We start from the raw sequence: 15143 nt of genomic DNA on the forward strand, positions 1-15143 counted from the left end.
GACCCCCCGCCCGTGAGCTCCGGGGGAGAGAAAAGCTCCGTTCGTAAGTGTGGATCCGCGTAAGTCGGGGACTGCCTGTACTTAGGTCTGACTTCCACTGTTAGCTGCAAGAGCGGCCCGAGGCTGGCTGCAGCAGCTGGCGCCCTAGGCGGGGCACCACAATCAGCGCCCCTGCCTGCACGGCCGTCAGTGGCTATGACGTCATCATCGGGAGCCCTGGCCAGCGGTGCCCTAGGCAGCTGCTAGCTCACCTAGGCTCACTGGCCGCCCTGGTTGGCTGTAGTGTGTAAGTGCTGAATGGTGTTGGTGGCAGTCAGGGTATGTCTACACTGCCACCCTAGTTCGAACTAGGGTGGCTAATGTAGGCATTCGAAGTTGCGAATGAAGCTCGGGATTTAACTATCCCGGGCTTCATTTGCATCTTGCTGGGCACCACCATTTTTAAATCCCCCTTAGTATGGACTCCGTGCCCGTGGCTACACGCGGCACGGAGTAGGTAGTTTGAATAAGGCTCGAGTAATCCCGGGCTTCACTGGCAACTTCGAATGCCTATATTAGCCACCCTAATTCGAACTAGGGTGGCAGTGTAGACATATCCTCAGATGATTCGGTGGTCCCTTCTGTTCTTAAACTCTATTATTGTGAATTTTGTGAAAATGCAAACTAACACTGCACAAAACACACCTTTTCTACACAGGCACAGTGAGCTTAGAAAAGGCAAATGCTTCGTGTTATCAATCTCACTATACGTAGAGACTTTTATTTTTTTAACTCAGTTGCTGGACATTTTCATGTTCTGTGAAAAAGGAAATGATGTACCAAAAATCAGCTTCTTTCCCATTTCAATAACTGGGACCTGATGCCTCTTTTCAGGGGAAAGGTCCCATTGGCAGCAACAGCAGCTTTGCATCTATGTATGCTGCATTGTCCTGAGTACCCAAACCTGCAAACATTTACTACCAGCTGTAGAGCTTACTACAGCGCAGACTGCTCCCGATTCTTTCTCTCTGATCCCCATCAAAGTGAGATCTGACCCCAGTTATCCCAGAGATAATAACACCATAGTTCCCACAGGAAACACACACACACACACACACACACACACACACACTCACTCCTGTACTACTTTAATTATACTGTTATAGTTTCAGTGACTGTACTGGATAGTTAAAACAGCCTCTCCTACTCAGCCTTGAAGGGAAAGTGAAAGTGTTATAAAAACATGTTATATTGGTATGAATGAGACTGCAGAGGAAAGATAATGAGAGACCACTCACCATAGCAATGACTGTGATCATCAGGAAGTGTTTCAGGATTAGGCGCAAAGTAATTTACTGGTTGCAATTTTACCTTAGTGGCCAGTCAACATCTTTTAAAGCTTTACATATATGAAATATATAATTCCATATGTGGTCCACAAACCCTTAAGAATATTTGTTCATATGGTGCACTGACCAAAATATTATTTCCACTATTATCCCTACATGCTGCAAAGAGAGAGTTGGCTTTCTGTTTAATTACAGACTCTGTAACATTTAATTAAATTTGTAACACGGTAAGACTGTATTACTTGAAACATTAATTTTTCTGTCTAGGAGGTGCTGTTAAACACACTTAAATACAACTGAGCTCAAAACTGCAACATGAGCACTGATTACCCTGATTTTTAGGGACAAATGGTTAATAAATAGACACACTTTTCCTTGCTTGTGTTCATTTGTTAAAAAATGCATTTCATGTGAGAAAACAAAAATAGTGTTTTCTATTAAAAATACGGGCTATGTCTAGACTACAATGTCATATCGGAAAAATACCTTTTTCCGATAGCCTCTTCCGACAAAACTTTCCCAAAATTTGACCTGGGCCAAATTTTGGAAAAACCTCTTTCAGAAGAGCCCTTCTTCCTCGTGGCATGAGGAAGACAAGGCTTCTGAAAGAGCATGTCTGCTCTTCCACTTTTTTTGCGGAAGAGCAGATGTGTTCTCTGGACACAGAAGAATTCTTCTCCGTAGTCTAGACATAGCCAGTAAAACAGCAGTCAGTCAAAAAGTGCAAGGAGTGAAGCGGGAAAGTGGTGACTGTAATGTCTGATGCAGTCTTCATTCACTATGGATGTTTTTTACCCACGTAAATGTAGAGTCAAATAGCAGCCAATAATGGTTCAGTAAATTTATACTCTACCATGCAGAACTAACTGGGTATGTGAGATCAATCACTCAATGGGGAGAAACCATGGATATTTGCCTGTGTTTTGTATGCTTCTGCCTATATTTTATTAACATGGCACTTAAATAAGGCTATTTTTTCAATTGCATCTAGTTCAGTGCAGAAGGTGTGTCAATCTATTGGAACAACAGCATAAGTCACCTTTACCAACATAAAGCAAGGTCTGACTATCCCAATGTTTAAATGATATAATTTTAGTCCATGTGCTTACTTATCAAAAAATACACTATCACCTGGATGTTTGCTTCAGGATTTCACTGCAGCGCGGTACTCGAGTGCATATCGAAGTGAGAATGAATTCTAGCTCCCAATTGCATTAAACCAATACAGAAAGGAGGACAAAGAGGGTCATTCATGCGCAGCAACAGCTCAGTTCAACTTGTTTACAACACAAAACTCTTCGGAAACCAGGCTTGTGAGGCTGTCTGGATTTAGTGCATCTCAATTCTGTGCAAGAGAACTGAGATTTCTCACTGCAAATTTTGGGATCTACATCAGAATTTTGATGTGCAGTTTGCTCTGGTGAAAGATCAAGGAAGGACAGCAGTGATCCAAGACTATTCTTCCAATCATGTAAGCACACAGCATCATGCAGAAAGTAAGCATTATAAAAGACTGAGTACACAAGACAAAACAGCTGCCCTGTCACAGTAAGAGGTTTCCCAGTGCTGTAGTTAAGCAGCAGTCTCCACATCTAAATACTTTAATAGCTACCTGTTCATTAGCATAATTAATGCTGACTTGTAAGTTAGTTGTGCTCAAAATTCTTCAACGGGGGGTTAAAACACACTGCTTCAGAACTTCTACACGGTAACTAGCACATACAGAGCCAATAAAGCACAGCAGTTGTAATTCTAGCATTCAAGGTCAGAGTTTTCTAGCTCCAGAAGTCTTCCTATGTGCAAAATGTGAAGCAGCAACTCTGGGAGACTGATTTTTAGCATCCATCTTGTAAGACCAGTACAAGAATGAGCCCAGTCATGACTTCAGATTCTTGGGGGGGGCCCTCACTGCCAACAAACTTAAACTGTTTTGCAGCAAATTATGTGGAAATGTGAGCTTGGCAACTGCCACAGGCATTGACAGTAGGATATAAATGACAATTAGAAGGTGTGTCCAGATGCTTGAGATATGAGCAATAATTAAATGCGTGTGAAATTTCACCTGCATGGGTTGGAAAGGAGAGGTAAAGGAGGTAGAGACACTGCCTTGAAGAAACTAATGTCAGGTGTTAACAAAATATATATATAATAGGGCTGTCAAGCGATTTAAAAAAAATTAATCATGATTAATCATGTGCACTGCCCCTTTGAAATGCTGCCGCAGCGTTTCAAAGGGGCAGCACTGTGGGAGCCTGGGATCAGCTGGAGTCCCCGGCTGACCCTGGGTCGGTGTAGTGCTGCCCCTTGAAAAGGCCACCCCGGCGTTTCCAAGGGGCAGCGCTGTGGAAGCCCGGTGCAGTTGCCCCTTGGAAAGGCCGCCCCGGCGTTTCCAAGGAGCACTGCAGGAGCCCGGGGTCAGCTGGAGTCCCCAGATGATCCTGGGCTCTGTGCAGCGCTGACCCTTTGAAGCACCGGAGCAGCACTTCAAAAGGGGAAGCACAGCATTAACGCCTGCGATTAATGCATTAAAAAAATTAATGCATTAATTCTTCCCTGCGTTAATCACATCAGTTGACAGCCCTAATATATTTAAATATCCCATCCACACATTCCAACATCTGCAGGTAATAATGTGGGAATCAGTTGAATTAGATCTCATTACAAACATAAAAATCATACAACTGCACAATCTTTTTAAGCTGGTTCAAAGCCCAGTTCTCTGTGTGCGTGTGCTCGCGCGCAAATTCCTATCCATCAGCTGTTATTTGTTTTTCCAGAAAATGTCTATACCTGCTTTAGATTTGGAATAAAAGACGACACTGATCACTTTTGTCTGATGAAATGTTTAAATGTTAACAACATCCATTATAGTCAATAGCAGCTACAATGACTAACAAGAAAGAACATGAAATCACATCACGGGCCTTCGGCAAGCTATTAAAATACACCACTTTTCAGAGTCAAATATAGTGTATCCTACTAGCCTTGATTCCATCAGTCCATTCTGTCAGCAGTAAAAGCTGTTTTCTAGGGCATGGCATTTTCCATTAATGCAATCTGATTTGCCACTGCATTTTTAGAAAGCTAAGGTGAAAGTGAGATATAGGAAGAGGGCAGTCAGTAATCCAGATAAGGAAGTCTAAAATCCTCAATATAGGGCAAGGTCGAAGAATAGCTGTCTATGGAACACCCCACAAATAACAGCTCACATATGTGCCCAATCAGTGTGCTTCCAAGGGCTTTATAGCTGAGGAGACTGAAACAAGCAATAATAATTTAACACTAGGGGGCTGCTCCTACTGCTTGCTACTCTTGCCAACCCCCCCCCCTCTCTGGCAGCTTTGGCAGCCAGAGAGCGTGATGATGTCATACTGTCTCATGGCAGGAAAACTTTTTTACACACACACACACACACACACACACACACACACACACACACACACACACACACACACACTATTAAAACAAATATAGAGTATGACTTCTTGCTGGATTGGTTTTAACACCAACTGTACTTTTAAGTCTCAGGCACGGAAAGGATTAGTTTCCATATTAGTTGAATTCCTACATATGCCTATAAAGTGCTGATTACCACACACATTCTGCATAGCATTAAACCTGTTTCTACTTGCAAAAAGAAAGAAAATAAATCAAACGAAAACCTCAGGTCTTTTTTAAAGCTACGACAATATAACTCACAGTTGGATCTTAAATCCAGTCTCACTATTTCCAAGAATTTTGGCATTACACAGTTCAGTAATGGAAGAAGTAGCAGCAATTTCCTATGGAAAGGAGAATATATTTTGTTTGTGACAGGAAATCGAAACAAACAACATATGATTACTTCCATAAATCCATAAAAAACTGAAGTAATTTTATATCTTGATAATCTGCTTATTACACTAATGGGACCACTCTGAAAATAGGAAGACAGATTCTTCTCACACTTACACCAATGTACATTAGAAATAACAAATCAACAAACTTAAAATCAATGAAGCTACACAGATGTAAATGCATGGAGAATCAGGCATTTATGTACTTATGCACTCAAACTGATAAGGAAATCAAATTCAAGAAATACATGGAAATTGGCTACCATACATTGTATTATAGATAAGGCACATCACTGTTGCCAACTCTCATGGTTTAGCTGCAAGTCTCTCATGATATTTGATGTTTTGTTTAATGCCCCAGATCTGCGACAGATTATGTGAAAACTAGGGATGTAAAATGTTGATTATTTCACTAATCGAATAGTCAATGCAATTTGCATCAACTATTCTATTAGTCAATAAGGGCACTTCCACCTTTGAAGTGTAGCAAAAGCCTCAGGGTTGTTCCTACACTTCAAAGGCGAAAGTGCTGCAGGGAGCACAGGTCCAATGAGGGACTCAAACAGCCTTCCCGCTGGGCCCGTGCTCCGCTCAGCATTTCAAAGTTCAGCATTTCAAAGCGGCAGTACCGCATGGAACCCAGGGTCAGCGGGGGAGTCACCAGCTAACCCTGGGCTGCACATGGCGTTTCAAAGTGGCTCCACTGTAGTCACTTACATCCCTATGTTTTTTTAAGAGTGCTACAGCAATTCTACTTCCAAAATTGCATTTGAATTAAAAATATATGTTCAGCTTGAAGAAGTCTTAATAGAATAACCCTAGACAACAAAAATAAAGATGCATCTGACGAAGTGGGTCTTTGCCCACGAAAGCTTATGCCCCAACACTTCGGTTAGTCTATAAGGTGCCACAGGACTCCTCGCCGCTCTAACTAGATACTGTATGAGTATCAATCACCACCAATTTGCTCTTCCAGGAACTGAGCAGTTACTTGTTCCTTTTTATGGAGCATTTATGCTAATGGCAACCCGAAATTCATGATGCTTTGGCATCAATACCTGCATACTTATTTGAGACATGGATTGCTTTGTAATAACAAAAAAGTATACTAATGTATAGCACGTTCATCCCCTATAACACTTCTAGCATAACCATTCTATATTATCTGGATTTAAACAAAGCTGTCCAAAGTAGCCAACAACCATTTGCATTAATCCAAATAGGACAAGACCAACAACATGCTGAGCCCCATGTATTCCCACTGACTGCCAAAAAATGCTGAGGATGTTTGCCAGCTTTTGCCGCTGGTATGAATAACTAAAACACAAACTTGTAAAGTGGTCTAAGAAAAACCTTTGCTCCGTAGTGTTTAAGACAGTTACAATTGTGTTGTGCCCCACTATTCAAAATCAACATAATTTCTGCCTTTGAACTCCAGCCGTGCTTGCACTTGAACCACCTGGGTGAGTCTTCGACATTGTTTAAAAGATGCAAATGCTCCCAATTCTCCATCCCATCAGAGCTATACTGAATGCAGGGATGGAGGGAGAAGGAAGAAATGACTCAAATACCATGATGATGGATGTGCTGTAAGTACCTGGGTAAAACAGAATTTCTGCCACCTTTGTACCTTTCCATATTCTGGGGATGGCAGGGAACTAATTGCCTGTAAGTTAGAGCAGCCTCAAAGCCACTCTGATTTATGATCAGCTACAATGGCCCTTCTGAGTCACTGCATCCACTGAGAATAGAGGATTGTAGTGGTGTGCCAGCTATGTCTTCCAGCCACACCACTGTATGCTCCTTATTCTATGGATGGCAAAGAGGGGAGCAGAATATTGTACAATTATCAAAGGTGGCCTAGATACTCTTTAAAGAAATCCGAGGATGGGGTATTTCCTGGTGGGAGAACATAAGAGTCTTTTATGGCCTGTTTAATCTACCAGAAAAGTATAAAATCTATCAATTATCACAATGCAAACTCAGCCCTGCTATGAGCTAATGTTTTTCTTGCACTCAGAGGAAGAGAAAGTTAGCATAAGAATCAGGAGAAAGATCACTACAAATGACAAATTATGCTCTCATGACACACCTTTTGAGAACACCACAATGAAGCCCTATCCTGATTTCCTGCTATCACCCCACTTAGTATACTGTGATTCCAAGCAAGACACACAACAGCCAGTGACACAAGAGGAAAAAAAAGTATATTTATATACTTTGTATTCCAAAGTCATAATTCAATATCTCCTACCATATGTAAGAGAATGTATAAATCATCCCTATATTATACTACCTAATACATATTTTATGTGGTATGGATGATTTTATGCGTTGTGTATGCATCTTTGTACAATTATTTAACAAAATTCTTCAGTACAAAAGTCAAGTTTATTGTGTATAACCATCATGTGAATGGCAACACCGGGAAATTCCAGGCTTGATTCATTTCTCCAAAGGTGCCAAATGATACACTATTACATGCTGGAGCATACTGCACGCCTTATGCAAACTTATACGAGTTTTGCACCTATTAATATTATACACATTTAGGACATGCCGCAACAATAAAACTTCCTATGTGCTAGAGCTCACATTATTCAAATGATCAATTTTTCCTTGGCACTTCACTAAACACATGAGTTTATGCTGGCAAACAGAATGCGTGTTGTACACACGTCACTCTTTGAGCTGGTAAATAAACTGAAGTGAATTCAGGTTCAATTACAGTGTTTAAATTTACAACATCTACAGAATTGAAAAATCTGGTGACAAATGCCAGTTTGAACAGAACGTGTACATTAACATGCACAAGCTGCAAAAATCAATCGGCCTTCTACACATTTATCAAAACATATTTTGGCATTTTTATATAGCCTTTCATACACATTTGTCAATACGTCTGATTACAGCTCTATTTAACATTAGCACTTACACTCTTACAGGAAACTTTCATTTTGATGTACTGAATGGAGAAAGACATTTGCAGAACACATGCAAATATAGAGCAAAGCAAATGCACAATTGTGGCTGCTACTAGTATTGAAATTTCATTTGCAACAGAACATTTGTACAAATGATGCAAATTACCAACAGCATAAGTCCACAAAAGTTAAGACTTCTTTGGATCAGGTCCAAGTACAAATAGCTTTACCAGATCCCTTGAAGTTAACAGGAGTCCTTCTGGTTTGCTTCATTGGATTTCAATCCCGCACCTTGTTTGTTGTCTACGCAATGGTAGATAAGATGATTGCTAATTCTGATGTGTACTGGCTTATCCAGATGATCTTATGACTGTTGATGCTACAGCCTGAAACAAACCTCTTATCTCTCTCTCTATTTTCCATGCTATACTGCAAGCAATCTTTTCTCTTGTCTATAACCCTTAATTTTTCTTTCAACTGCCAATATTTTGTAACAGTATTATTTAATTCTGCAAAGTGTGTTCAGATACACAATATGAATGAAAGAACATCTAGTAGGGAGGTGATAGTGTAGACGGTTAACCAATGAGACTACACTCATCAGTTAAACTTCATGGTTACAAGCAACCGCCCTTCTCCCCATCTCCCCCCCCCCGGGTCATCAGAGTCAGGGGGGGAAAGGAGGGAGTTACAGGAGGGAGCTGGTGCTTGCAGGGAAATAAACGTATATAGATCATATCAATACCAGCTATTTTGTGATCCTTGGAAAACCCTCAACATGCTTCTGTACATCAGTGTGCACCTTGTTGCACCCTTTGGTGATCTCAAGGCAACCCTAGGTATATCTCAATGTCTTTTTAGATGACCAAATAAACTCCACACTAGGGATATAAGAGAACAGTCAACTAAGCAGAAGCTTATCAGATAGTCAACTAGTGATGCAACTAGTGGCTTCCCCTCCCTGCACTTTCTGCCTCTATCAGAGAGACGTAGCGGGGGGGGGGGGGGGGGGGAGAAGAGTAGGAGCCGGTGCTGGGGGAGGGGGGGGAGCTGGCTTAAAAGTGGGGAGGTAGAGGCACAGTGAAAAGAGCATGAGGTGGGACTGAAGCAGTCTCTGCTTGCGCCTCTTCTGCTGTGATTCTGCTTTTGAAATGTACATTCATTTGGGCTTCTGCTTTTGACAGGGCTCTTGCTGCAGTTCAAAGGCAGAGGTGCCCTTATAGACTAATCGAATAGTCGATAGTTGATGTGATTTCTATCGACTATTCGATTAGTTAATCTAAATTTAGCATCCCTACTCTACAGAGTTTTTCCAGTCCAATCACACTAATCCTGGTTTAGGATCTGATGTATTACCTTAACATTCAAAATTAAACTCAAAAGTCTCCCTCTAGCCTCCCAGAGGGTCTGATCAGACTCCATTCTGCCTCATCAGGCTCCTCCCACTCCTTCCTAACTGGGGCAATTCCCCTGGTGTCAGATTATTCCCTGTGAGGGCCCCTCTGTCTCTGCAGTCTCACTGCAGCCTCCTAAACTTCCTTCTTAAATGGCCCAATTTCCAAAAGGAGGGGATCATTCTGTAATCAGGACTGGATGGAACCCAAGGTATCCAGCCCAAGGACAAACCAACCTGTTACTGCTTCTAAACATGGAAATAGATAAGTATGCCCTACATGGATATAAAATTGATCCATGAATAAACACAGTCATATCTGCAGAGGTGGATACCTGAACACACATAGTGGATGTCCACAAATTTGCAGGGTTCTAGGTACAAAATATGGATCCTCCTCCACATCTGTATCTGCAATCTGTATCTACAGATATTTGCATCCACATCAGTGGATGTGGATACCTACAGATATAAAGGGGACATCTGTGGGTTTGCGAGGCTCTGCAGAGAAGTTCAGCCAATGATTTAGTTGAGGGTAATCAGCTTGATCAACACTCCTCATTTGGCTACATACTCAATAGTACCCTCTTCCAAAGTGGCAAGAAGAGTGTTTGAAACTGTGAGGCAAAGAATAAAAAAAAAATATGGGACCTATACCAAGCTTACTAGGTCAATAATGAATCCTACATTTGTTTAAAAGAACTTGAATAATTGATTTAAGAAACAAACACTTTATTGGCCAAATGGAATACATCATTAAAAGAAGGCATGCACTGATGTACATTAATGAATTGTGTGTCTATTCTATATGTATTAATGGAAAACACACATACACACAGTAATGGAGCAAAAAATATACTACAGTGTGTGTGTATTTTTCCTTCCTTTTATATTTCAAAGACATAAATATTCCTCGTATATCACGGTTAAGGGTTTTATTTCTTGCCTTCCACAGCTCAGGTAATGATATCATAACTCAAAAATGGTGCAAAGCCTGGCACAGCTCTGAACTCATAAACAATTTTAATGTTCCTTCTCCACCTCCCAATATCTATGGATATTGTACCTATACAGCCATATCTCCTTAGTAGATATCTACTCATTAGATTAATTATCTAATAGATTAACAAGTGGATACATATGCTGCAAATTAAAACCAATCTTGGCACAAATGAAACATTTCTGCTGATGCGAATGAGGCCATTTTTCAACATGATGGCGTATTCTGGCAAAACTGAGGGGTATGGCTGGAAATGTGATATTAAGGTAAAATAGTTAAAGCCATCAGCAGAGTAACATGAATCTGACACATGCATTGTACAAGAATGAACTCATGAAGGATTGTGCACATTAGAAAGTAGCTGCAGGGTAACTACATGAAAGCATAGGTGCCAGCCAGCAGCGACAACGGAGCCCTAAGTGCAAAGATTCTTCCCAAGGCACTTGGGGGAGGGAGGAGGAAAAGTTATACTGGTGGGGATGAGTCACTGTGGGGAACATGCTCAAGCTTCTCTTTTCATGACAGCTCTGCATGGGGCTTATTTCAGCCATGAATAGGGCCCTAACAAATTCACGGTCCATTTTAGTCAATTTCACAATTATAGGCTTTTAAAAACCAATACATTTCATATTTTCAACTATTTAAATCTGAAATGTCATGGTGTTGTATTTGTAGGGGTCTTGACCCAAAAAAAGAGTTGGGGGGGGAAGGTAACAAGGTTATTGCAGGGTGGGTTGTGGAATTTTTCCCTTTACTTCCATACTGCTGCTGGCAATGGCATTCCCTTCAGAGTTGGGCATCTGGACAGCAGGAGCTGCTGCCTAGGAACCTAGTTTTGAAGGCAGAGCCACAGCCAGCAACAGTCCAAAAAGTATAGCATGTCATGGAATTGTCACCCTTAATTATGAGCTGCTGCAGCTTGCAGAGCTGGGTAGCCGGAGAGTGACGGCTGCTGACTGAAGGCCCAGCTCCACAGAGAAGAGCAGAAGTAAAGGTAGTATACTATGGAATTGCCACCCTTACTTCTAATACTGTGGCTCGCAGGGTGCTGCCTTCAGAGCTAGGTGCCCGGCAAAAAGCTGCTGCCCAGCTCTAAGTCAGCACTTAATAAAGGTGGTAATATCTGGACATAACCTTATGACCCCCCCACAACTCTTTTGGGTCAGGACCCCAAATCTGAGAAACACTGGTCTCCCCTGCCAAAATCTGTATAGTATAGAGTAAAAGCATACGAAAGTCCAAATTTATGCACCGGTGACTAGACTTCCCAGTTCATGACACATTCTTCATGACCGTGAATTTGATAGGGCCGAGTCTTCAGGGTACTATGATCCCAATGGATGCTGTGAGAGCCAAAGAAGGTTCAAGAGGAGGAGGAGAGGACTCCATTTCTTTGAGGTCTTTGGCCTGGAGCAACTCCAAATTATCCACTCTCAAGTTTCTGAGGATCATTTGTCCTAGTGTGTACGTTATGTAGGAGTCATGGGACTAATGTTCCTACTTTTCCATTGTTACAATAAGTCAGGATTTGGTCCTGGATTAGTTAAAAAAAACACCATCTAGGTATTTCATAATTTTTCAATTATTTGCCAGATTCTAATATCTCTAGTTGCTCTAAATAGTATTTTATGTGAGGAGGCCCCCTGAAACCAAAGGAATCGCGTGTGGAGTAAAGTATATCAGATACTGACCCCTAATAAGGCACAAAGTGAAATCAGCTCATTAGAGGTACAGTATTTCCATGTATCATTTCAGTGTACAGGTTGGACCTCCCTGATCCAGCACCCTCGGGACCTGACCAGTCCCAGATGAGAGATTTTGCCGGGCCAAGGGAGGGCATATCTGGTTCCCCTGGTACCGCCTCCCACCAGCCCTGGACGAGCTGCCGGCCTCCTGGCTGGCCCTGCTGGCCCTCCCACTTCCTTCCCCGCTATGTTGGGCAGCCCAGCTCCCTGTGTGCTGAGTTCCTGGCCCTGCCGCATTGTGCCTGGCTGCCCAGATGCAGCGCACTGGGCAGCCCAACTGCAGGGAGTCCAGCCACCAGCCCTCCACTGGGACTCTGGTCCTGGAACATCCATGGTCCTGCCAGATGGATGTTGCCAGATCAGGGAGTCCCAGATTACAGACGTTCAACCTGTACTCATTTGTTATTGTAGGGTTAATAGTGATATTTGTGACTGTGACCACAGGGCATTAAATAATGTATTTTGAGAAATCAGATACAGATTGGATAAGGAACAATGCAGACATTGCACACCGAGGTCAAGAGAAAAGGCAGGTCATCTTGGCCTCGTGTTTTTGTACAGGAAAGAGTCATCTCCGGTTAGCCATACAATAATGTTCCAAATCCCTGACAAGGTCATTCAGTTCACCTTGTGTTATGAGGTGTGGTTCAGAGGAGGAGGATGGGAGAAAATGGGGGTCCTGTGACATTGGTGGTTCAGGACCAGAAGTTTCATCCTCTTCCTCACGTGAGAATGGTTCTGCTGCATCAGGAACCGGCAGTCCTTCTTCGTGGGGTACTGGGCGTATAGCTGATGGAATGTTTGGATAATGCACAGTCCACTTTCTTCTTTGACACACCTTTCCCAACTGGAGGCACCATGCAGAAGTAACAATTGCTGGTATGATCTGTTGGCTCTCTCCAAATCATTGGCACTGCAAAAGGCATAGATTTCCTTTTCCTGTTCAACCACTGGCGAAGATTTGCTGCACAAGTGTTGCAGCATGTGTGGGGCCCACCTCTTGTCCCGATCTCCAATTTTGCAGCCAAAATAAAGGTGATAGGCTTTCTTAACCATAGTGGTTATACTGCGCTTGTGATACAAAAGTCAGTTCACTACAAACATAGCAGAAGTTATCTGCACTGTTCACACAAGTACGAGGCATCTCTGCTCACTTTGGCTAAACAGAAATGTGTCCCTTTGCAAAATCAAACACTGACAAATGAGAGCACGACACTGTATGATTTCTAGAAAGTGCACCACCATTAAAAACAAAAACCTAGCTGTGGGCATGCTGCTAGTCAGCTGCATGGCATTTGTATCTCTCTTCAGCAGCCTCACAAGCATGCAGCTTACAGAGAACACCAGTCTCTGAATACCCCAAATCCCATCTCTCATGGAGCAGATCCAATGTACACAGCCCTGCATGGATTTTCTAGATCAGTCTCTTCTCCGTTACCACAGGTAAAAGCAAGGTGATGGACCCCAGTGCGCTGCTCCGCAGAAGTGGCTGGTCAGCTGTGGTAATCCACTGTAGGAGGAGACAAGGTGCTCCCCATCGGGCTGCCAGGGCTCCAGGGCTCTCCTGCAAGCAGCCAGGCAGTAAGTAGAAAGAGGCCAGCTGGGAACACGCCCTCCCACATCACTCCAGGACTGCCCAGGCCCACAGTCCCCCCAAGGCAGCATTTAGAAAAGGCAGGGGAACCCTAAGCACACCTCCATCTCCAAGATCCCGGACAGGATGCTGCTTGCTCCTCCCCTTCCCATCACTCTCAGGGAGTGAGTAGAAAGCGCATCCCTCTCCCTCCTGGTGGAAAGGGGAGAGGAGATGGCAGGGGAGAGTGCCCCATATTGTGTGCTTTCCTCTTGCTCCCTGACAGGGATGGGAAGGACAAGAGCAAGCAGCTTCCTGTTATGAATCTGGCGGAGGGGGAGTGAGGCTTTCACCCTCCCACATGGTGCCCTTGCCCCCCTGCATTCCCTAATGCTAACACCAGCCCCCGCCCTTAACTCCCCACACTCTCAGCCCCCTGCCCTGATTCCTGCAGCCCCAAACACCAGAAGCCTGGGCCCTGCCCCCCCTGCTTCAAGCCTGACTCGTGCACCCCAACATACCCAAGCCCCCTGCCCTGAGCCCCATGCCCCTCCATATGCCCCCCAACATTGCATTCTGTACATCTGGGATTTACGAGGGGGTGTGCCAGGGTTTGAGAATGCCTTCAGCAGCATACATTTCATGCACAAAAACCTTCCAATGGTATCATTTTTACTAATCTCTCTCACAGGGCTTTTAAGGAGAGACTGACCCTTTAAAGGGGATCCTGCCCCACTTATGACCACTTAGCCTGCCTCCCTGATGGAGAAAACAACCCAGGTCACGTGTAAGGCAGGTCATGGGGCTAAATCAGACCTTCTGAGATGTAGATAAAACAGAAAACTGTCTTGAAGCACCATAAATCCTCCAGGTAGAAAGGCCCAAGGGTTGCTGCTTGTAGGGACATTAAATATCTGGTAACTTAATAGTCGTGTAACCACAGGAATTCTTATCGGTTACACAACTATTCAATAGTCCTCAGGGGTGAGGCCAGCAGCCAGTGTGCTCCAGCCCCACTCCCAGGGAGCCCCTGCGACCCCTAGCTATTGCCCCCCTAGCTATTGCCTCCATATCAGAGGTAGCAGCACGGGGTGCCAGGCAGGAGCCAGTCCACGAAGTGATCCAGTTAAAAAAAAAAAAAAAAAAAAAAAAAAACAGCTCCCTGCCCTGCTGCCTCTCTCCCTTAGAAATGCACAATACCCTCCCATTTCAAAGGGAGAGGAACAGCAGTTGGACTGGCACAAGCAGGGCTACCATTTCCCCGCGGTCCTCTGCCCCCCCGCGGAGACGGTGCTAGTTGCTTACATCCCTAATCCAAGCTCCCACGGTCAGAGGCTGCTCCAT

At 43.5% G+C, this 15143-nt stretch overlaps 1 protein-coding gene across 2 annotated transcripts in view; it reads right to left on the minus strand.

The window, feature by feature from the left end:
- Positions 1-15143, minus strand: part of EPHA4 (EPH receptor A4) — a 143916-nt gene that overhangs the window by 109967 nt on the left and 18806 nt on the right. Inside the window, exon 4 of one of the 2 annotated variants that reach the window (XM_075937538.1) lies at positions 3913-13790. The exons of the other annotated variant lie outside the window; for it this stretch is intronic. Coding sequence (XP_075793653.1) covers positions 13720-13790 — 71 coding nt within the window. The 3' untranslated portion in view covers positions 3913-13719. Of the gene's footprint in view, positions 1-3912; positions 13791-15143 lie in introns of those variants that run through there. 2 annotated transcript variants of the gene reach the window in all.

This window comes from Pelodiscus sinensis, chromosome 10, assembly GCF_049634645.1.
Source record: "Pelodiscus sinensis isolate JC-2024 chromosome 10, ASM4963464v1, whole genome shotgun sequence".
In the NCBI taxonomy this organism is placed as follows: Eukaryota; Metazoa; Chordata; order Testudines; family Trionychidae; genus Pelodiscus; species Pelodiscus sinensis.